Source organism: Fukomys damarensis, unplaced genomic scaffold (genome assembly GCF_012274545.1).
Source record: "Fukomys damarensis isolate Sample0158 unplaced genomic scaffold, DMR_v1.0_HiC HiC_scaffold_36, whole genome shotgun sequence".
NCBI classification, from domain to species: domain Eukaryota; kingdom Metazoa; phylum Chordata; class Mammalia; order Rodentia; family Bathyergidae; genus Fukomys; species Fukomys damarensis.
The window spans coordinates 36,428,341-36,452,322 of NW_022900948.1; the positions used below are offsets into that span (position 1 = coordinate 36,428,341).

The window sequence follows — 23,982 nt, forward strand, 5'->3', positions numbered from 1 at the left end:
TTTGAAGACCCAACAGTAAAAAAACCACCACCAAAAAAAGCAAGATCTTATAAAAAGTATTTATTCTTCATATATAGAACATAACTTTAGGATTCCAAATTACTTATTTTTCAAATACATCTAAAATTGAATGTAGTGGAATCAGAAAATGAAAAATAACAAAAAGAAAGAAAATGAGAAAGAATTCCAAAATAATTTGGTTTCATTATATTTGAAACAGATTTTAAAACAAGATGAGTATAGCCAGGTGTGGTGGTGCACGCCTGTAATCCCAGCACTCAGGAGGCTGAGGCAAGAGGATCGCTGTGGGTTGGAGACCAGCCTGGGCTACATAATGAGTTCCAGGTCAGTCTCAACTACATAGTGAGACCCTGCCTCAAACAAAACAAAACAAAACAAAAAAACAAGATGAGTACATCCAAGAAAATTTTCTTAAAACAAAACTTCCATCTTCTTCTTGCAAGGAATAAGGCAGCCACAAGAATCTGAAAAACATCATTCTTTTATGATCATGTTTGGTTCCTCTTACTGTATTCTAAACTCCTAGTTCCACTTTGCATTTCAATACAGAAACATAACAATATTGAAGATAAAAGTTACATTAGACACTCCATGATATTCTGGGAGAAAGGATGTCTCTGTTTTATAAAATATGGCTGGAAGCAAATGTCTTTGGAGAAGTGTTTGGTTAAAACATGGTCCTCTATATTGTACTCTAGAAGAAATCAATCAGCTCCTTCTAATGCCGTTGTGGCAACAGGTTTCACATAGTATGGACCTTCACTCAGGTAAGTTCTAAGCCTCAAATAATTTGGATTCCCAAAGATTTCTGCAATTGTCTTGGAATTGGCAAGTGCTTTCACCAGTTCATATTTGGCATCCTTTGAAGCTTTGTCATGTTCTACAGACCGGTCCATCACATATTCTACAAAGCCTGGACTGTTAAACATAAGTTTCTGAGCCCAAGGTTGGTCTGCAATGGCCTAAAACAGAAAGCAGAAAGAACATAATTCTTCTGGGCCTTCAGAAATTAAAATCTCTCCTGAGAAACACATTTTAAAAAACAATCCTAAATATTAAAAAGTTTTGCATACAAAGATGAACACTGTAGTGTGAAAAATACAATATAAATGTCTAATAATGAAGGAATGGTTAAGTAAATTATGGTATATAGCAATAAATAGTAAGACTATTTACAAATAGGTAATTATGTGGGTAAATCTGTTATGTGAGAAAGCAGATCCATGTTATACATAGACATGATCACAACAGTAGAAAAGTAAAAGCAAAAACCAGAGAAGTAAACACTCTTCTGAAGATACTCTCATATATATACACAAGATAACACTTTTGAGAAGGTTCATTATAATATCATTTGTAACATGCTATCTAAATCTTCATTTACAGGAGAATGATACATTGTTGCTATTCAATGAAATGTTAACTTTTTAATTGACTCAATACAGATTTTAGAGAAAATAAAGCAAATTGTAGAATATGAGTAGCATATCATTTATAAAATTTAATATGTACTGTTTCATTTGTACACATAATATATGGTAGAAATATAATCATGTATGGCCCTACAACTCCCTAAATTTGTGACAAAGATTGTATGGAAGGAGGAAGGAAAGGAAAGGAGACTGGGCAGGGGTAGCAAGATATGACTCTGTTTACAGTATTTCTACGAAAAAGAAATAAATACTATAATGAAATGCAACAAACACAACTTTATGTGATTTAAAAATTTCAATTTCTTAATTTTTTCCTTTTTTTTTTGGTACTGGGGATTGAACTCAGGCCCCTGTGCTCGGGAGGAAGGCGGTGGAATTGCTGAGCCAAATCCCTGGCCCTAATTTTTTCCAATTTTAAAATGACAACTTTTACATTAAAATTTCAGTATTACACTTAAAAATTTTTACTTGTTTTTTTTGTTTTGTTTTGTTTTTAAAGACAGGGCCTCCCTAGATAGTTCAGGTTGGTTTTGAATTTACTACGCAGCCTAGGCTGGCCTCCAATCAGTGGCGATCCTCCTGCCTCAGCCTTGAGAGCGCTGGAATTACAGGCATGCATGGTCACACCCAGCTTCAACAATACATTCAATAAAGAACAAGTAAGAAGTTTACAGCCTACTTTCTTCCTCTCATTGTTTCTACAGATTGCCATCAGGCTTACCTGGAGCTTGTTAGAAATTCCAGCTCTCAAACTCTATCTCAGAACTATTGATTCAGAATCTAATTTCCATGAGATCCCTAAAATTGACTATTTGAGGGTGCTGAAATAAAAACAGCCATCACAACCAAGGAGGTAAAGGGAGGACAGGAGTATGGGGAAAAAATAAGAACCAAGATATATCATGTAAAGGTACAAGATCCCAATGATAAATGTAACTGTATTGTTTGCTTTGAATGTACCAATAAATTCAATGAAAAAAAAACAACCAGCCAATCAAAAATTATGCCTACAACTGTGACCAACTAAGCAGAGTATAAAGTAGAAGAATAAAAATTCAACTAATAATGAGATACCAATCAGGAGCCAGAAAGGCCATTTATCCAATGACTACGAAGGTGAAGCAGTCTAAAAGTTGATGTTCTTATGTACTGAAAACATGTTCTAATACACATTAAGAAAAAAAAGTAGATGTTCTTGAAGATGACAGGAATACCTGTCACCTTATATCATATCCTCAGAAGGCCTTCCCTCTTTTTCTCTCCCAGTCTAGATGTAATATGCTGCCTGAATCCCATTATGATAAGATTACTAAGTTGATTATCACATTTCGAGGAGCCCAGGCATCACAGTAAGGGCTGGGGCTACAAACAAATCAGATACGGTTCCTATTCTTTACAAACTGCTTAATAGGGGAAGAGAACTATTAAAAAACATTTTTAACATAAGATGGTGTTTACCCTTGTAAGGAAGCCCCTACAAGATATTGTATATTCCAAAAAACCCACGACCCTGCCAGTCCTTAAAGAAGAAACTGAAAATGCATGTGTAGCATTCTCAATGACCAAAGTTAACCAAGCAGCAGCTTACTATATTAATACATATCTATAAGCTAATGGCCATGACTCTGAGCACACTGGTAAGAGGCCAAAGGTAACTTGTATTAATCTCATGCTATCTTAATAAATAATACAAGGACCAGGGATTTAGCTCAGTGGTGCCACTGCCTACCCCACAAGTGTAAGGTCCTAGTTCAATCCCGAGTATCAAAAGAAAAAAAATTTTTTTATACAAGTTTTTCTTTTCCTAAAGTCTGTATACGTATTTTTTTTGTGTGTGGACTCTGAATACAGAGGTTCAAGTCTTACTGTGGCTATAATTATATAAGTAACATTACAATTATATTTACTGTCTGGCTCCCCTAACAGACAGGTCTCTTCAGGAAAGGAAAAGTCTTGCACATTTTGTTCACTGCTGTATCCCTTACACCTAGCCAAAAAAAAAGAAACTCAACAAATATTTGCTGAATGGACGCATGAGGTGTATGAGTATCAGCATTAACACATTCCCACCGGACTTGAACTACCAGTAGTACATTCACAACTGTCCCATTGAACAGCTTGTTACACTGGTGGTACAAATGGATCTAACTACTTTTATCAGTTTTACTAATAAAATTAAAATTGTGTCACAGTAGCACCATTTTTTTTCAGATAGGCATGTACCACCAGTGGTTCAAGCTGGCAGATGACTGAATTCAAATCAGAGCCGCTTGGCACCAAGACATAGAATTATGGCCCTGTTATGAATGTATTAACTCTACCTTGGTGGTTTGGGCAAATCATAGTGAAGAGATATCTGGTTCTTAATGAATACACAAAAGATTAATAACGAGAAAAGTAAAGGGAAAGTGTTGGATACAGAGAACACAATAAAAGTCCAGAGATACGAAACAAGAAGGCTGGCATCACTGAAGAATTAAGTGCCAGATGGGAAAGAGCTCAAGATGACAACAACGACGACGACAAGGACTTGGTGAATTGAGATGGCACAGAAGTGGTTTGGAATTAATTCTTTGATCCTACAGCACCCTGTTCAGACTTCAAACAGGTCCTAGTATTTTTTACAAAGCAATCTATTTATACACCTGTCTCTCACTGGTCTAAAACAGTGGAGGGAAGAAACACAGCTAGGTACTGGCTTATCAGAAGTCCCCAGAGGAATGGGGAAAAAATAAGAACCAAGATGGATTATGTAACGGTATAAATTTCCAATGATGGATGTCATTATACTGTATACCTTAAATGTACCAATAAAATATAAAAAAAAGTCATCCCCAGTAGACTAAGGGAGGCAAACAGGCTACCTACCGTAAACACTTTTAAGGCAGCACAGTGCAGTTCAGGGAAGGGCTGATTGCTGATGCCCCGGAAGAGCTCCAGGGGGTCCTGAGATAAAGAGGAAAACCAAGATTCCATCATCCTCAGAAGGTCATCAGTCTGCTGCTCAGGCTACAGGACAGAAAAGGAAAATATCACGACAGAGTTAACATCTGGAGAAATGTATTTAAAAGTCAGAAAACCTGGATTTAAATAGTACTCAGTCTTTAATTTGCCATGTGAGCTAAGCATGGAAGGGTTCTCCTCACACCCAGACCAGACTTTTTTCTAGTTTTTTTTGGTTGGAGTTAAACAATCATTATAGTCTCTTCAGTTCTAACATTCTATGATTTCCCTTTAGCTTAAAATATGCCACCAGTAGGGCCAGGGATTGAGCTCTGAATTCAATTACCAGTACAAAAAAAAAATGCCAGTAGTCACACAAAGGTTATCTTTTTTTTTTTTTTTTTTTTTTTTTTTTTTTTTTTGTGAGACAGGGTCCCACTATGTACTTGAGACTGACCTGGAACTCACTATGTAGCCCAGGCTGGTCTTGAACTCACAGCCATCCTCCTGCCTCAGCCTCCCTAGTGCTGGGATTACAGGAGTGGGCCACAATGTCCAGCCAAAGGTTATCTTTTAATAAAAGTGAAAAAGATGGCCTTTACCTGATCAACATTTACAATGTTAACTAGAATCCACTGACTCATATAGATCAGATTTACACTTACAAAATATATCCCAATGTCATTAATTTTCCAATCTACTTACTGGTAAATACAGAAGAGATGAAACTGCATCTAAGCATCTAATTTTTAGTTCTGTGGAGGCATTTTTTGCTTGATTTCCCATTCTCATGAGCAAACGTTCAAAGCGAGTCCCTTTGAAGGATAATAATGATTTTTTTATATGTGGTAAAATATTCATAAAGTAAAATTTACCATTAACCATACAGTTGAGGTCATTAGGCACATACACTTTGTTGTACAATCACCACTATCTATCTTCAGAACTTTCTCAAGGCAAACTGAAACTATGTACCCATTAAGCAATAATTCCCAATCTTCCCTACCCTTCTTACCCTGGTAACTACTACCCCACTTTGTTTCTATGAATTTAACTAGTCTATGTACCTTATCTAAGTGGACTCATACAGTATAGTATCTGTCTCCTGTGTCTACCTGATTTCACTTGACACAATGTTTTCAAACTTTATGCTGTAGCATGCATCACAATCTCCTATTTTTACAAAGCTAAGTAAGATTACTTTGTATGTATACACCACATTTTGTTCATTCATTTATATGTTGATGAACCATGGGCTGCTTTTAGTTTTGGCTATAATAATGGTATGAACATGGGTGTATAAACATTTGCTTGAGTCCTTGCTTTCAATACTTCTGAGTATATACCTATAAGACAAATTGCTGGATCAGATGTTTAATTTTTTGTAGAAGTTCCATATTATTTTCCAAAGCGACTGCATCATCTCATATTTCCATCAGAAAACATAGGATTATAATTTTCACACATATTAACACTTGTCATTTTAATTTAAAAAAAATTTACATAATATCTTATTGGATGTAAAATGAAAAGTGAAATTTTTAAAAGTATACTTGCATATAGTATGACTCCTAGAGAGTTAAACCAACAAAGCACGCAGTCAGAGACCAACTGACAAGACCAACAACACAATTATATGTAATGCAGCACAGAGAAGTGTATAGAATTGGAATCAAAGGACCTGGATTGACTAGCAGCTGGCCCAGTCTGTATGATCTTAGAAAATTTTCTTAACTTCTCTGAGTTCAGCTACCTTATCTGTAAAATGTGAATGACAATGGTATGCTCTTTACAGGACTACATAAGGTATGTCACAGATAAAAGCACTTAGAAAAGTACACGTTAGAGGGTATTAGCTCCAAAAGACAATGGCATATTAATTTAAATTTTCAACCTTCTTCACAAGATTCTTCATAATAGTGCTGCTTTTTTTTTTTTGGTGTAGATCTGTGCGCTATTTAGATACTCAGATGTACCACAGAAGTATCTTTCTTAACATAAAATCTTGTAACAAAATTTTCATTCCTTTCTGATGTAATACAAAACTTTTCATCAAATATACACAACCTTGAGTAGTTGTTATGCCCCTTTTATAAACAAATAGAAACGATAAGAGTAAATGAAGTTCAAAAAGCTACAGTTAGCCTTAGAACTGGGACCTGACAGGGTTTTTGTATCATGAATACTATTTGAGCAAGAAGTAGGGGAGAAATGGTGTTTGGTCCTAACTGGTTGGTAGAACCCTAAACAGTGAGAAGTAAAAAAAGTTTTCAGTAGCATAAAGGGAACTTTAGAGATGATTTCAGTCACAGATAGACTACTACCTATTTTCTACAAGGTAGTTAACCCACCATGAAATGACCTTGAGAAAATTAAGACACACCTAAAGAAAGCCCAGACAAATCATACCAACCTGTTTTATGTAAAACCTGCTTTCCTTCAACATTGGATCCCAGGATTCCAATTGTGTCTACTGCTACACCAATCATAGTAGGATCCTGACTTTCGGTCATTTCAAACACCTTTTCCAAAAAGACAGGATAACGCTCACAGATCTGCTGAGGACTATCCATGACAGCCAGGTTTCCAAAAAACTTCACAAATCCTAAAAATATATTTTAACAGAAGAGTAACAGCACAAATTATGGGGCCTCTATTCTCATTGGAACAGTTATAAAACACAAGCCAGAAAGAAGAAAAAAGGCTAGAGTACTGTGTTATTGGAAAACAGAGACCATGAAGAGATCCGAAGGACCTGTAATGTGTGGTCTGAGAGAAACTCTAGGGTGGCAATGGAGATGGGTACAAATACCAAAGTATTATTATGTGCAAGGAGACTGAAGATTAGAGGACATAAATTATAGAAAAACAAACTTGGAATCATTATTATTTTTGTAAAGACAGGTATTGCCATGTACGTTGAGCTTGCAGTATAGGCCAGGCTGGCCTTGAGCATCTGGTCTTCCTGCCTTAGGCTTTGGAATCATTATTGGGAAGAATTTTTTTTTTCTTTTCTTTTCTTTTTTTGAGACAGGGTCTTGCTATGCACTTCAGGCCAGCCTTGAACTTACAGCAGTTCTCCAGGCTCAGCCTAGTGAGTGTTGGGATTATAGGCATGTGCCACCACATTCGGCTGGGAAGAACTTTTAAATAGGTAGGTATCTGTTTAAAAACTGTTGGGTGTGGTGGCACATGCAAGTAATCCCTATTCTTGGAGGCTGAGGCAAGAGGATTGCTGCAACTTTGAGGCCAGCCTGGGCTACTAGTGAGTTGAATGCCAGCTTGCTCTACAAAGTGAGACCCTCTCTCAAAAACCAAACCAAACCAAACCACACACACACACACACACACACGCACACATGCACGCACACAAAGACTGGCTACTTGTAGATTCTAACTCAAAATTGATGAATCTGTGACATACTGTAAATGTCAATGCTGTAAATGTCTTTTCACTGACCTTTTAAAAAAATGACCCTAGTGCCCCCAAAGCACTGATATTTCCAGAAAATTAGAACAGTGTGTGGCTCCCAGGTCAGTAGACTCTATGTCATTATGGGTCTATGGCTATCCTTCACTAACTTTAAAAAAAATTTTTTGATGGTACTGAGCTTGAAACCTAGGCCCTCACAAATGCTAAGCAAACATTCTACCAAATAGCTACACCCAGAGCCCTTTGTACAATGGGTGGTCAAATAGCTCCAACCTCAACCTTTCCACTGCTTTAATAGCAAAGTCTGAACAAATTCTCCTCAGTACTCATAATTTTGCTCAATAGCCGAACAGAAAATCCAACTTGAAAAACTTGTACAGGCCGAGAAGTCACGTCTTGTCTCACCAGGGACACAAAGGCGCAACACTTCGGTCCAAGCACTGCTCTTGCCCAGACAACATACAGTGTTTGGGTTAGTGTGCTAAAAACGCTCATTGCTTTTTTTTTTTTTTTTTTTTGGCACTTTCTTTGCAGAAAACATCATAGTAATGGCTCCAAATAAAGTAAGTGATACCAGCAGTAAAGCCAAGAGAAAAACTGTGAGAATGTGAGGCCTGATAAAAGAAAGGAACCATTGCAAAATGGTTAAAAGTCCCGGAAAAGTGAATTTGTAAGTGTAATGTTTGGGTCTCTGAACCGATTATTTGGTTTTCCATTATTTCTTATGGGAAAAATATGTTCAGTGTCTGAACATGAATTTGGAATGAACTGAGTCCTACAACCAAGGTACTGAATCACTGTAGAGTATTATTATTTTTGAGATAAGGGTCTTGTTAAGTCCCCTAAGCTAATCTTTTTTTTTTTTGGTACCGGGGATTGAACTCGGGTCCTTGTGCTTGCAAGGCAGGCCACTGAACCGCTAAGCTAAATCCCCAGCCCAAGCTAATCTTGAATTTACAATTTTCTTGCCTCAGTCTCCTGAGTAGTTGAGATTATAGACACTCCTGAGTAGTGTCTGCATCAGACTCAGTGTAACTTTTTGATCTGACAAGAATTATATATATTTATTGCATGTTTTAAAACATACATAGAAAAATGGCTGCTCTTAAGCAAGTTTTAGGAACACAATGCCTTAATCAATGCTATACTAAGACATTTTGTATCTTTTAAAAAACATTTACCCAACTCTGCCTCACCAGTTCCTATAACCACTACACTAAATTCTTTCATGAGTTCAATTTTTTAGATTGTGTATATATGTGAGATCATGTGGTACTTGCTCACTTCACTTAACATAATGCCCTCTAGGTTTAACAATGCTATTGTAAATTATGGGATCTTTCTTTTTAAAATAGCATTCCATTGTATATATCATCCATATTTTCTTTGCCTGTTCACCCATTGAACACTCAGGTTGAATACATCAACTAACATGGAAGGATAGCTATCTCTGACATACTGATTTCATACCTTTTTTAATAATATCTAGTAATGGGAATGCCAAATCATATTCTAGTTCTAATTTTAATTTTTTGAGGAACTTCCACTTTTTCCCATAATGCTTATATAAATTTTCCTTTTTCTTGGAGAAAGGTCTACGTAGCTCGGGCTGGCAGTGAACTCACAAATCTCCTGTCTCAACCTCCCAAGTGCTAGAATTATAGGTATGTGTTTATATCAGGCTTTTTGTTTTGTTTTTTATCTTGGATCTTAGGCCAGGTTCAAACTCATGATTCTCTAGCCTGAGTGTCCTAAGCTGGGACTACAGGCATGTGCCACAGTACCTGTTTGGCTGTGCTAATTTATATTCCCAGCAACAGTGGGGAAAGGTTTCCTCTACTCCACACAATTGTTAATAGTTGTTATCATTTGTCTTTTTTGAAATAAGCCATTCTGAAAGGTCGCAGATTTCTCATTGTAGTTTTTACTTGCATTTCCCTGATTAGTAATGTTCAGAATTTTTTCATGTACTGTACCTGCTGGGCATTTTTTAGACTTCTTTTGAGAAACATCTATTCAGATCCCTCGCTCACTTTTTAACTGAGTTATTTTCTTGCTACTGACTTGTGTTCTTATATATTTTGGAAACTCACCCTTTACTAGATAGGTAATTTGCAACTAGTTGCTTCTTCACTCTACTGATATTTTCTTTGGCTTTGCAGAAGATTTTTAGTTTGACAGAATCTTATTTATTTTTTGTTGCATATAATTTTTAGGGTCATATCCAAAAAACCTTGGCCTACGCAAATGTTACTGAGCTTTTCTCTTATGCATTCTTCTAGTAATGTTAGAGATAAGACTCTATTCCATTTTGAGTTGATTTCTGTACATGGTACAAAGGACCTAATTTCATTCTTCTGCATGTGGACATCCAATTGTCTCAACATTCTTAACAAGGCTATCTTTTCCCCTTTACGTATTCTTGGCCACTTTGTTGAAAATCAACTGGCAATAAACCACTGGCCATGAATTTATTTTTGGACTCTATTCTATTTCACTGGTCTTTGTGTCTCATTTTATGATAGCATCATGCTGCTTTGATTAATATAGCTTTGCAGTATATCTTAAAATCAGGTATGATGTCTTCTCTTTGTTATTTCCACTCAATGTCACTTTGGGTATTTTGGTTTACACATACATTTTAGGATTTTTTTCTCTTCTGTAAAAAATATCATTAGAATTTTGACAAAAATTGCATTCAATCTGTAAATTGCTTTAGGTGTAGTAGTATGCACTTTGTTTTCTTTATCATTCTTGGTATATAGAAATGCTACTGATTTTTTATATTGCTGTTATACAGTATAAATTTTCTCAGTTCATTTGTTAGCTTTAACTGTTTTTTGGCAGAGGTTGCAGGGCATTCTCTACATTAGATCATGTCATCTGCAAATAGGAGCAATTTAATGTCTTCTTTTCAGATACAGATGTCTTTTATTTCTTTCTCTTACCAACTGCCCTGACTAGAACTTCCAATATCATGTTAAATAGAAGTGGTAAAAAGATCTCTGCTTCCTGATGTTAAGAGAAAAATTTTCAACCCTGCACTGTTAAGTGTGATGTTAGCTTTTAGTGTGTTGAGATAGTCTTTCTATACCAAATTTACTGGTAGTTTATCACAAAAGGATGTTCAATTTTGACACACACCTTTTCTGTATCAATTGTCGTAATTACATGGTTTCGTTTTTCATTCTGTGGTCTATCACATACACTGAATTGTAATATGTTGAATTATTTGTGCATCTCTGGGATAAATCTTACTTGATTACAATTACTGGTCCTTTTAATGTGCAATTGAATTTGGTGGGTATGGGTATCTTCCAATAGGAATCAGCTCTAAGGAGAATTATTCCTGGCCTCCCCCAACTGATTTCACTCAGAAGCAAAACATGCACTATCATTTTCACAAGCATCAATGTCTCTTACCTGGCAAATAGAAGCTAAAGAAGGGGTCTGAATCTGCCCCAACAATTATGTTAGAAATTTGGTCAATTACTCCTTCTTGAGCAAGGTATTGTCGTCCATGAGGGGTAAACGCCAGTAAAGTAACCATCTCTATACAGGTGGCTCTAAAATGAAAGGACAAAAACAAGGAGATTTTGTATATGAATACCATGTTTTAAAAACTGCTTTCATACAGCTTATCTTATTTAATTCTTCCCACTAAATATGAAAGATTCATACACTTAGCTCTACTTTTCAGATAAGGACACAAAACATACAATGTTGCAGTGACTTATATAGAATCATATTTTTATAACACACAGAGTTTAAACTTAAGCTTGATATGTCTTAAAGCCCACTACTGTTTCTACCATAACACAGCTATTTCCTAAGATAATTTTAAAATTTTTATTTTGAAATATAAAACACACAAAGTAAAGGCAGTACAATAAGCACCCATACCCCTACTTTTGTAGTTGTCAAGATTTTGCTCTAATCTTCTTTCATTTTTTTGCTGCACTGTCTTAAAGAAATCTTAGTCATCTCATTATCTACCCCTGCATATTTCAGTATCAATCTGTGAAGGAACAAATATTTCTTTCCAGTTATACTTCCATTATCATATATTAACAAATTAACAATTCTTTGGAATCATTTAATATCTAATCATAATCAAAGTGCTCCAAATAACTAAAAATAGTTTTCTTTATAGTGGATGCTAAGGTTTATTTACTAATTATTTGCATTTTTTTTCACAAGCCCTTTTTACACTAAAATAAATGCTCTGGAACAATGTAACTAATGACTGATTTATATATATGGACTAACAAGTTCAGCTGCATGTAAAGAAAACAAGATAATTGGAAAATTATGATAAAGCCAGGTGTGGTAACACATGCCTGTCATCCCAGGACTGGGGAGGCTGAGGCAGGAGGATTGAGTTGGAGGCCACCCTGGGCTACCTAGTGAGTTCAAGGCCACTCTGGACTACACAGAGATATCTGGTTTCAAAAAACCAAAACCAAACAAACAAAAAACCCAAAATCATAATAAAAGGAAAAACCTACACACAAAAAGACTAAAAAAAAATTTTTTTTTTGGTACTGGAGATCGAACTTGGGACCTTGCATTTGCAAGGTAGGCAATGGCACCAGATTTAAATCCCTGGCCCAACTCAAACTTTTTAACATTAATGCTGAAACAGCAAAGTACTTGAGACAAACTAAGTGCTCAACAGAAAGTATGTTATTAGTAAACCATGGTATATCAATAAGAAAACATTTAGCAGATATTAAAGGGGACTTGGGGACTAGGGAGTTGGAAGATTTTGGAATTAACATTCATTTGAGGACCTATGTCTTTAGCATGGTAGGTCTCAAGGTCGACTCCTGATTCTTCAAAAGAGGACATTTCACTTTAATAACTCTTTCAGTCAACACACCTGACCAGCACATCCTCACCAGTCAGCTCTCTCAAGAGCTGAGTCACTAATCCACTTGTCGTACAGTAGTGTAAAGATTCTGGTGACACAGAAGAAATCTCCACAACTAGCTGAAAGAAAAGAACAGAAAAAGCAAAAAAGATCAAAACAGATAAAACCTATTAAATCTCACTTAAAATTAAATGAAGAACTAAGTATTGTATATAAATGAATTTTTAAAAATCCAGTCTATAAAAGAACTTCACTGAATACATAAGAAATTATTGTGGCATCAAAATATTCCATTATCTCTGGGTATATCTGTACTCTGCCTCCCCTCAAGAAACCATTAATAAGGGCATGAAGGTCTGAATCAGAAGGAACAAATACATAATAAAAATGATTCAGTAAATGTGGCTCATGGATTGAGCACTTGCTTAGTAAGTACAAGGCCCTGGGTTCAGTCCTTAGCCCCACAAAAAAAAAAAAAGTTCATTCATGCATCTGTCAGTCACTTCTTCATTCCACAATAAAGGGTAGGGGCCAGGGATTTAGCTCAGTGGCACTGCACATGTCTTGCAAGTGCAAGGTCCTGAGTTCGATCCCCAGTACTGCAAAACCAAAACCAAAACCAAAACAAAACAAAAAACCAATAAAGGCTGAGGGTTTACTGACAGATAAAAGACACTAAAGGATTTAAATAGAGAAATGATAATCAAATATGAATTTTTAAAAGATCATTTAAAAATATACTTTAAAACAGCATGCTGTTTAAAACACATACAATTTTACCCATCAACTTAAAAAAGTAATGTTGGGAAAAAAAGATCATTATGACTGCATGTAAAACAGACTAGGGATGAAAAACGAGGGTGAGGTGAGACCAACCTAGACACTGGTCAGTTACTACTCCAGGGTTGCGGTGGCGATGCTAAAGCAAAGAAACGCCTGGGTTTAGGTAAAATTGACACAACATGATGACTGAATGGATATGTGAAAGAGCAAGTCTTCTGACAAAATGAGCCCGGAGGCTGAGGACTTTGAGAGAGGGACAGTTTGTTGCTACTGTTTTGTATAGGGGAAGAGGTGGGATCAGAAATTCAGTTTAGGGATGTAAGGGGCCTGAAATATGTCAATTAGGATGAGTATGCAACTGGATACAAAGGTCTCTCTTCAGAAGTGAGGTCTGATCCTGGCATAGAGGTGCATGCCTATAATCGCAGTACTCAGGAGCTAAGGAGGGAGGATTGCTGTGAGTTCGAGACCAGCCTGGGCTAAACAGTGAGTTCCAGAGCAGTCTGAACTCATAATGTGACCCTGTCTCAGAAACAAACAAACAAACAAAAGAAAGAAGTGAGGTCCGGGTTGAAAGTTTACATTTGAGAGTGATCATCATATAGGTGAAAAATGAAATCATAAGAATAAAAGTTCCCAGGAGCTGGTAGTGGTGGTACATGCCTATAGTACAGCTCTCAGGCAAATGAATCATAATGAGCCTGGACAACTTAGTGACTTAGTAAGACTTTGCTTCAAAATAAAAAATAAAGGGCTGGGAATATGCCTCAGCGCAAAGATGCTGGGTTTACTAGCCCAGTACTGAAGAAAAACAAAAGTGCTTAAAAATGAGTAGAGAATATGGTGAGAGCAGGTGTTGGTATTTTGCCTTCATGAAGTCTAACAAGGCTCTATAGAAAATAATGAACCACAGGGAAGAAACAAAGAAAACCAGGGTAATGTGGCATCAACTGTTCTGAAGAAAGACTTAAGACTGTACAGGGTTATTCTGAATATGTAGATGATTAAGGGTATCCACTTGGATCAGTAACTCTTGAGGTTACTAATAACATATGAAGTTTACTATTAGAATTAACAATATGTGTAGGGATTTTAGCATAGTGGTCAGTACAAAGCTGGTGGAAGTAAGAGCCATATTCTTTTCCCTCACTACTATTAGCAGTAGCTTTTCCAGTCTGGTTTCAAAGTTACCTCCTTATAAATATTTTTACTATGACTGCCCCACACACCAAGGTAGGAACGTATCCCTACATTCCCAGCTCCGTGTATAGGGCCTATATGCTAAAGAAATGCATATTAAGCCATCTTGATTTCCATTGCAAGTTTACTACATCCTGCTTTGTAAGGATCAGAAAATATGCTTTTAGGCGTACCTCATACACTCTGTATCGAACAACATCATTTGTTTTCATTACATTTTTCAAATCATCCAGCAGACTGCTTTCAAATAAAGCTTCCAGTCCGGCTTGTGTTACTGATATTCTTGACAGGGATTTGATAGCCTTATAAGGGAAGAAAAAAAATGTCTGAAGTTACAAAAATCAAAATATTTTTTTCAGAATATTTTTTATCTACTTGAAATTGATGTGAAAACTAGTACATAAAATGCACTTGCCCAATGTAATGAGCATTCATTACAATTTAGATGTTGTTATAACTGGCAAAGATCAAGTAACCCAGTGCAAACCTGATAATGTAGATATTGGGCATCCCAGAAAATAGAAGGGTTCAGTACTAGTTATATGATAACCATTTATTTATTTGATAGCATCCACTTAAAATTACAAATTTAATTCTACAAATCATCCATTCTAAACTTTCACCTCTCAATTTAGAAGGCCTTTTTTAGTTTTTTTTCTTTTGGTATTGGAAATTGAACGCAGGACCTTGTGCTTGCCAGGCAGGCAGAGTGCCATAGCCTGTATAAGGCCTTTTGTGACTTTAGGACACTACTATCTCTACATATTGAGTTGAGAGTTCTAGAAAACTCACTGCTTTAGCTACAGAGAGATTCTCTCCACCAATGCAATAAACAATTTGTTTTAGTAGTTCAGCATTATTTAGAATCTCAGTAAAAGCATCAGAATTTTCAACAATTCTTCCAACCTGAAAGAAAAAAAAAAAAAGCAATCAGAAACACTCTTCTAAGGTAGAATAAGTGTGAATAAACATGTGAATAAATGATGGTCACATTTCTTTAGTGTCTATCTTAGAAGTTAATGATTACAGCTGTAAGACAAGTCGCTAAAAATTCACAACTCAAATTTATTAAAGCCAAATATACTTCTGGTCACACCTTGTAGTCACACCTTTAAATGGAAAGAATAAATAAATGGGTTAATGCAGCTAGGTCAGGGAGCAAAAATGAGATTAAGTAGGCAAAGGACCTATTACCATACCTGACACATACATGCTGAATGAATAAATTGAAACCTCCCCCTTTTTACTGAATAACCACTTTAGTTAACAAAAGGAAAATTAATAAGAGTGTTTTAATGGAAAACTAATTGCTTATTTCCTAACATCTCAGTAAAGTCATCCTCAGTAGCAGCTCTTTACTCCAAAAGTAGGATGTTTTAGTTAGTGGGACAAGAGTTACTGCCTTAATTTGTTGGCTTACTGACCTTTACAGTAGCATTTAATTCATGGTGCTATAATAGGACCACTCTAGGCAGGGTAGCAGTTTGAACATTTGGAAATCTTTTTCTTTAGAGGAGCTACTTGAATAAAACCCAGATTTGTCTTGGTAACTCCAACAGCACATGACACAAAGCCTGGCACATCAAGGAATTCATTGTCAGTATTTGATGAGTGCATGATTGAAATGGCACCTAGTGGGACTTTTTACATTAGCTTGAATTTCCAGGTTATAGTTAGGTAGGCACAACAAAACAGATGAAATACACCCTAGGAAAGGAGATTGACAGCCAGCACAGAACCCGGCCCAGAACAGCTGGTCAATGTCGGCTCCTTCTTACATGTGCTAGTAAAATTTCATACCTGGGACAGAGCGAGGATTTTTACAGAATCATCAGGGTGAGTCAGTCCCTTCTGTAGGTCAACCCTGAGGTTCCTGGCCACGTGAACTGGCTCCACAGCTTGAAGCAATCTCTCCAGAATGGATACACACAAAGCAGTCTGTTCTCTAAAGGAGACAGCATAGATCTCATTCGTTCATGTCTTACCAAACTGGAAGCAACAACTAACAATGGCTAAAGCTTGGTTCAATAGATTTTTTCCATAAATGGTGGCTTCGACTCACTTATGAAACATTTGCTAAGTGCCTGTTATCTGTGTTGGGGCACAAAGCATAACATATTCTACAAACACAAGGGGCTCAGTTTAATAATAGAAGATAGAGAAAAATTGAAGGAAACTATAATGCAGTAGATAAATACTATAGGCTAGGGGAAGACGGTAGGAGAGCTTAAAAAAGAATATAAGGTACAGGGAAGCCTTCCCAGAGTGGTAACATCTGAACTAAGTTTTAAGAAAAAATGGGTATGATCTAGAAGAAAGGTGCTCCAGGCAGGAGTAGCAGCACATGAAAAAGCACAGAGGAATAAGATACAGTGATACTTTCAAGGAAATGCATGGAGCTTGGTATGACTGGGGTCAGAATGGAGCAGTCAATAGAGACCTATCTACTAACTTATCAGGGTCAGAGGAAAAGGCAAAAGGTTGAGACGAACAGCAAAAAATGAAACAGGAAAGATGCACAGATCCAGATTCTGAGAGGTCGTTTATGTCAGGCCTGGTTCTGGAATTTTTCCAGGAACGCAATGGCAAGCCATGAAGTGGGTTTAACAGAATCTACACAATGAGATGTGACTTACAGAAATCACTTTATGTCTGGGACTATAGGTCAGAGATAAGAGCATGTGCAAGGTCCTGGGTTTGATTCCTAGCAGTCCTTGCCCAAATCACTATGCAGGGAGAGTTAGAGCAAGAATTCTCAATTAAGGCCAGGTGAGGTGGCGCACACCTGTAATCCAAGCACTCAGGAGGCTGAGGCAGGAGGATCCTGTGAGTTCGAGACCAGCCTAAACTACATAGTGAGTTCTAAGTCAGACTCAACTACATAGTGAGACCCTGTCTCAATAAAACCAAAAAAAAAAAAAAAAAAAAAAAAGAAAAAAGAAAACCAAAAACAAAAAAAAAAAAAAAAAAAAAAAAAAAAAAAAGAATTTTAAATTAGAAGGCAGATAATGTGGGAAGGAATAAAGGAGTGACTAGGAGAATAGCAGTGGGGATGGAGAAGAGGGAAAAGATACAATAGGTATTGAAGAGGTAAATTTATCAGAATTTGATGACTACTATAGAACAATTTCCTTGCCTCTTACTAGACAGTATAAATTAGCTAATATACTGCTAATTGGAGTACAGAGTTAAACTAGTACAACTTTTTTGGATAGTAATTAAGGAACACAAATCAAAAGCCTTAAACATGAACATCCTATTTTCAGGGATTCCACTTTGTTTATGTGAACCTAAGGAACAAGAATGGTCTTATACCCAAGATAACTGAAAACATGTTTACAAAGAAAGCCGTTCATGAATGCTCATAGGAATAAAGTAAAATTTTAAAAGATCCTAAATACATTTTTTAAAAAAGGAAGCAATCATACATGCTTTAATAGGAACCAACCTTGAAATCATGCTAAGAAGCTGGACAAAAAGGCTTCTTTTTCATGATAACTCTACTTCTACAAAACATGCAGAAAATAGATAAATCCACAGAAATATAAAGTAGATTTCTGTTTACTAGGGGCCAGGGGAATAGAAGGGAAACAGGGACTGACTGCTCCTGGGGATGGGGTGCTTTTCCTTTGCTTAAAAAAAAAAATTGTGAGCAAAGCAGGGCAAGGTAGTATGTGCCTATGGTCCCCAGCCATTTGGAAGTCTGAGAGGCAGGAAGATCTCTTGAGCCTAGGCGTTGAAGAGCAGGCTGGGCAACATAGCAAAACCTGAAGACAGATAGACAGAGAGACAGACAAGAAAGAAAAACCAGCCAGCTGATATGTAACATAAAACTCACCATTTTAACAATTCTTAAATGTACAATAAGAACATTCACATTATTGTGCAACCATCACCACTGTCCATCTCCATAACTTTTTTTTAATCTTTGCAAATGAAATACTGGACTCATTAAATACTCCTTCAACCCTAGCAATCACCATTCTACTTTCTACCTAAATTTTGAGTGTTATAGATCTCTCACGTAAATGGAATCATTTAAGTTTCCTTTTGTATTTTATTTCACTTAGTATAATGCTTTTAGAAGTTCATCAGTCAGAATTTCTTTTTTTTGTTAGAATTTCCTTTATGAGGATATATACACAAAATATAATATCTCACTGTAGGTAGATACATACCTACATCTTATTTAGCTATTTATCCCTTTTTCACTTAACCATTCTAATGTTTAATAAAAGCTCATTGTGACTGTATTTTCCTAATGATGATAAGACTCTTCATGTGATTATCTGCTGTTCATATTCTTGTTCAAATCTTTTGCCTAATTTTTAATTGGGTAGTTTCTTTTTTCTTTTTCTTTTTCTTTTTTTTTGTGGTATCAGGGATTGAATTCAGGTCATTGTGCTTGCAAGGCAGGTGCAAGAACCACTGAGCTAAATCCCCGGGCCTAATTGAGGAGTTTCATTTCCTGTTACTGAGTTTTGTGAGTACTTTATACATTCTAAATCAAGTCCTTTATCAGATATAACTTTGTTAAAGATTTTTCTCTATTATAACTTGTCTTTGCATTCTCTTAACTGTGATGTTTGAAGAGCAGAATGTTTAATTTAGATGAATTTAAATTTATCAATTTGGTATATTTTGGAATATACTTTTAGTGTCATAGCGAAGAAATCCATTAAACCCAAGGTCACAAAAAGTTTTTCCTATACTCTCTTTTGGAAGTTTTATAGCTTTGGGTTCTATATTTGGGTCTCTCTCACTCTCATGTACTGTTGGTAGGAATGTAAAATGGTATAACTATTTTAGAAAAGTACGGCAGGTTCTTACAAAGTTAAACATACACACTCCTGCAGTACCCAACCATTCCATTCCTGGGTATTTACTCAAAGAGTAAAGAAACATTATGCAAAGATTTGTACATGAATGTTCTTAGAAGTGTTATTTGTAATATCGCCAAACCGAAACAACTCAAATGTTCATCAAGAGCAGAGTGGATAAACAAATTTGGGTACATCCATACAACAGACTACTACCCACCAATAAAAAAGAATAAATCATTCATGTCACATAAATTTCAAAGTAATTATGTTGTATATAAGGTATCAAAACATATTACATACTGTGTAACTCTGTGTATGTAACACTCCTCCCCATACACTAGCCAAAATTCCAGCAAACATCTCTACTTATGGAAAGGAGATCAATGGTTGCCTGGCTTAAGTGGAGAGGGATTACCAAGGGGCGTGAACAAACTTCTGGGAGCAAAACATATGTTTACTGTCTTGATTGTGGTGATAGTGGCAAGACTATATACATATCTCATGTATGGGGCCATGGATTTAGCTCAGTGGTGCTGCTGCCTACCTCACAAGCTCAAGGTCTGAGTTCAATCCCCAGTACAAAAAGAACTTGTCAAATTTCACATTTTTTTTTTCAGCTTTAATTGAGTTTATTGGTACATTTTAGGGATATAGTACAGTTACATTCATTGTTGGGATCTTGTACCTCTACATGACAAGTCTTGATTCTCATTTTTTCCCCTTACCCCTGCCCTCCCTTCACCCCCTCCTCCCCTCACATTTTATTATATGCAGTTCAATGCATGTGAATATACCTCTGTAAAGCTGTTTTTTAAAAAGTGGTAGTAAACAGCATAGTGTGAAAATTTCAGATCATACCAAAAATATAAAGAGCTACAATTAATAATCAGTCTTGTTTCACTTTCATGTTATGAAGCAATAATCTTAAAACTTAATTTTCTTTACAAAAACTGTTAACAGTCTAGATTTAATGTAGAGCTCAGTGGTAGAATGTTTGCTTAACTTGCACAAGGCCCTGGGTTTGATCTCTAGCACTGCATTAAAAGAAAGAAAGAAAGAAAGAAAGAAAGAAAGAAAGAAAGAAAGAAAGAAAGAAAGAAAGAAAGAAAGGGATTCTAGATTTTTATACCCAAGGTCAGAACCTGAAACAGTATACAGCAACTTATGTGGTTTACCCAGGACAAGTGCAGTATTATCTGCAATTGGCAGCATACTATCCAGAGAATTATTCGTACAGTATGTATCCAGTTCTGAGTTGATCTGTCTTTAAATTTTCATTACATTTTTTTCCATTACTCCAGCATTTAGCAAAGGGTCTTTCTCATAGACTTTACTTTTAAACTCCCCATCACTTCAGTTCTTGTTGCATTTCTGTTGCCAATTTGTAGTGTGATCTTTCAAAGTCTGATTATAATTTGAAGAAGTCAAGGGGCCAGGGATTTGGCTCAGTGGTTCTGCAGCCTGCCTCACAAGCGCAAGGTCCCAAGTTTAATCCCTGGTAACACACATACACACACACACACACACACACACACACACACACAATAATAATAATTTGAAAGGGAGTGAAGGGAGGGTGGAGACAAGGGGAAAAAATGAGAACCAAGACCTGGCATGTAAAGGTACAAGATCCCAGTAATGAATGTAACTGTACTGTATACCTAGAATGTACCAATAAATTTCTATTTTAAAGAAAAAAATAATTTAAAGAAGTCAGACCTGATAAACTCTATCAGCTTCATCTTGTATCAGTCTTATAGAGTACTTCATGTTGCGTCCTAGGAGGAATGCAGAGATGACAAAGTATGGTCCCTACTTAAAGGAACTGAAAACTAGAAATACACACAGATCTATAACAAGGCAACTGTATCAAGTATCATTAAAAGAAATAATGATAATGTCCTTTAGGAGATCTGAGGCACAGCCACTTGGAACTGGAGTAACTGAGAGATAACTGAATACCAATACCATCAGGAAAATGCAAGTCATGTACTAAGGAATGTAGCTGTATCACATGGGTCAGTGAAACAGGTAGAGTAAAGGGAAAATGAGGATGGAAAAGCAGAATGGTACTATATAAGACATGATTTCACACCATAGGAAGGGGAAACCATGCAAATGCTTTGAGCCAACTGACCTGAGACGTTCACTATGGCTATAAAGGGTGGGAAGGACTAGTTAGGAAAGGAAACTCAGAGGTAAAGATGGTCACAACTACTATTACAATAGACCCAACAAGAGGGAGAGATTAAGACCTTAAAGTGAGAACAAATAGGAGATGTTTCATAGGTATATTTGAATAATAATTCACTAATGGATTTAATGAGGGGAAAAACTTATGAAATGGGAGGAGTCTTAAAAGGTCAGAGCCAAGGAAGATGACATATCATCCAGTGTTAATTTAGTAGTATGTTTTTTTCAAGTAGAAAGGTCACTATTAAATTATGGATCACAAACATTTAAAATTTCTTTTAAATGGACAAATTACCAAATACAAAGCAGTTTTAAATGAACATTATGGATGTGTATTAAATCAAAAGTAAAACTTACTGTTCTAACATTTTAATTTCCTCTTCCATATTAACAATTTCTAAAGTAACTCTGCAGACACTCCCATGCTATAAAAGTTATATAAACCTTAGGGATAGTGGGTGGGGAGAGTGATGCAATTCTTTTTTAAAGTTACACATAATGGCATCATAAACTCTGCAATTTTCTTTATCGAACACATAGTTGAGATCTTCCTGTACCGACGACATCTACCTCAATATTTTAAATAGTTGCATAGTGTCATATAGTAATATCACATAACTTACTTATAATTATAGGATCTTTTTTTTGGTGCCACACATCATCTGTTACGAACATTCCTGTACACAGAGTACGTTTTTGTTTTTGGTGCCGGGGAGTGAACTCGGGTCCTTGTATTTGCAAGGCAGGGCACCGAACCGCTGAGCTAAATCCCCAACCTCACAGAGTACGTTTTATGCGAGTGTATCTGCATTCTTAAATTCCTCTAAGAGGAATGACTAAAATTAAAAGGTGAGTTAAATTTAAAATATTGATGGATCCTGCCACATTGCCAGAACAGGGCCCTTTTAAATTATGGATCACAGACATTTAGAAATTCCTTTAAACGCTCAAATTACCAAATACAAAGCAGTTTTAATTGAACATTACTAAATCAAAAGTTTTACTTTTGATGACGAGTAATGTCCAGAACTAATAGTTTTTGTAGGTGGGCAACCTTGGTTTTTTTTCTCCACTTCTCTCTCCGTGGTAAGTCAGAGAGGCTAGGCGACCAAGTCACTCCTCAGAGGCTGGGCTTGAATCCCATCTCTTGCCTCTCAGCCCTGGGTCCTTCCCTTCCTGCCATTTCGTCAAATTTCTGTCTGGCAGAAAATTAGGAAAATGATTCCCTTCGCTTCCACCCACCCTCGTCATCATACTTGGCGATACCTTCACCCCTGCTCAAGCCCGGGGGTTCTCTCACCGATGGTTCTCGTTTAGCAGGTAGAAAAGAGGCCCGAGGTGCAACTCTGCCGCCTGCTCTCGAAGCTCGCTAAGCGGTACAGCCTGTACCACCGATTGCAGCGCCCGGAGCTCTTCCAGCGGCGCTTCCAGCTGCGCTACCTGTCTCAGCAAGGAGAACGCCTGAGCCGCCATCTTGCCGGCTTCTCTCCACCTACCCAGCAGGTTCCGGGGAAAACTTCTCGCGAGATCTTGGGGGGGGGGCTCGCTTCCAAATCTCGCGAGAGGGGCCTCTGAGGGGTCAAAGGTCACTAATGGTTGGTGTCCCTTTGTGGCTTTACTTGGCGCTCTGAGAAGTTGGTTATAGAGGCGTTTTTCCAGCTTCGTAAAGGACACCGAGGATAAACCCTCATCAGATGTTCAGCAAGCGGAGCGGAGAGGATGAGGACTCATCGGCAGGCACAAAGCCGATCCGACGGCCTTCCGGGCCCCAAACCGGGATCTGCGCGGCGGGGAGAGCGGCGTTCTTGAGACCACTCGGACTGAGCTAGGGAAGCTGGATGAAGGCGTGAGTAGTACGGAGCTGGGGTGCTTCTTTTGTCAGTCAACCGTACGCCTGATTTTAAAAAACCAAGAGGGCCGCTGGCCATCGTGGAGAATGTTCACTCATCTGCTCCAAGTTGCTGGGCGTTCCTGTGATGTAAACATGGAGAAGATGGAGAGCGCGTTAACTTTTGGAGTGGAGGAACAGACCATCGCGGGTGATGGTCTCTGACTCAAAGGCCATTTGCAGCATGCTATCCGCAGCTCAGTGTCTGATCGAAATCAGTGGGCAGGGCCAGCTAGATAAGCTTCATGAGAGCAAAGGATCGCGTGAGAATAAAAATCACTGCGGGATAAAAGGTTGACAGGCGCAGGAAGAACCGTTTTTTTGTTGAGTTGGCACCCATGTATTACAAGCAGTTGGAAAGACTGACCAGAGATAGAAGCTATATTCCTGAA

General features: G+C 37.1%; 1 protein-coding gene across 1 annotated transcript; it reads right to left on the minus strand.

The window, feature by feature from the left end:
* Positions 1-374: 374 nt before the first annotated feature.
* Psmd5 (proteasome 26S subunit, non-ATPase 5) lies at positions 375-23,370 on the minus strand. Its single transcript, XM_033759095.1, has 10 exons — positions 23,003-23,370; positions 16,487-16,631; positions 15,479-15,592; positions 14,860-14,988; positions 12,713-12,822; positions 11,254-11,396; positions 6,811-7,002; positions 5,103-5,212; positions 4,323-4,463; positions 375-983 (listed from the first exon to the last, which is right to left on the minus strand). The coding sequence occupies exons 1-10, from the start codon at positions 23,173-23,175 to the stop codon at positions 726-728; spliced, it is 1,515 nt and encodes a 504-aa protein (XP_033614986.1). The 5' UTR covers positions 23,176-23,370; the 3' UTR covers positions 375-725.
* Between the last annotated feature and the right edge of the window lie 612 nt (positions 23,371-23,982).

What these genes read in the sequence shown, in the direction of transcription:
- Psmd5 (XM_033759095.1), bottom strand. Translation starts at nt 23,175, where the DNA reads ATGGCGGCTCAGGCGTTCTCCTTGCTGAGACAGGTAGCGCAGCTGGAA. An exon ending in ATCTCTCTGTAGCTAAAGCA is followed by an intron (nt 14,989 to 15,478) that starts GTGAGTTTTCTA and finishes TTCCCTTATAAG; the next exon opens with GCTATCAAATCCCTGTCAAG. An exon ending in GGTGAGGATGTGCTGGTCAG is followed by an intron (nt 11,397 to 12,712) that starts GTGTGTTGACTG and finishes CTTTCATTTTAG; the next exon opens with AGCCACCTGTATAGAGATGG.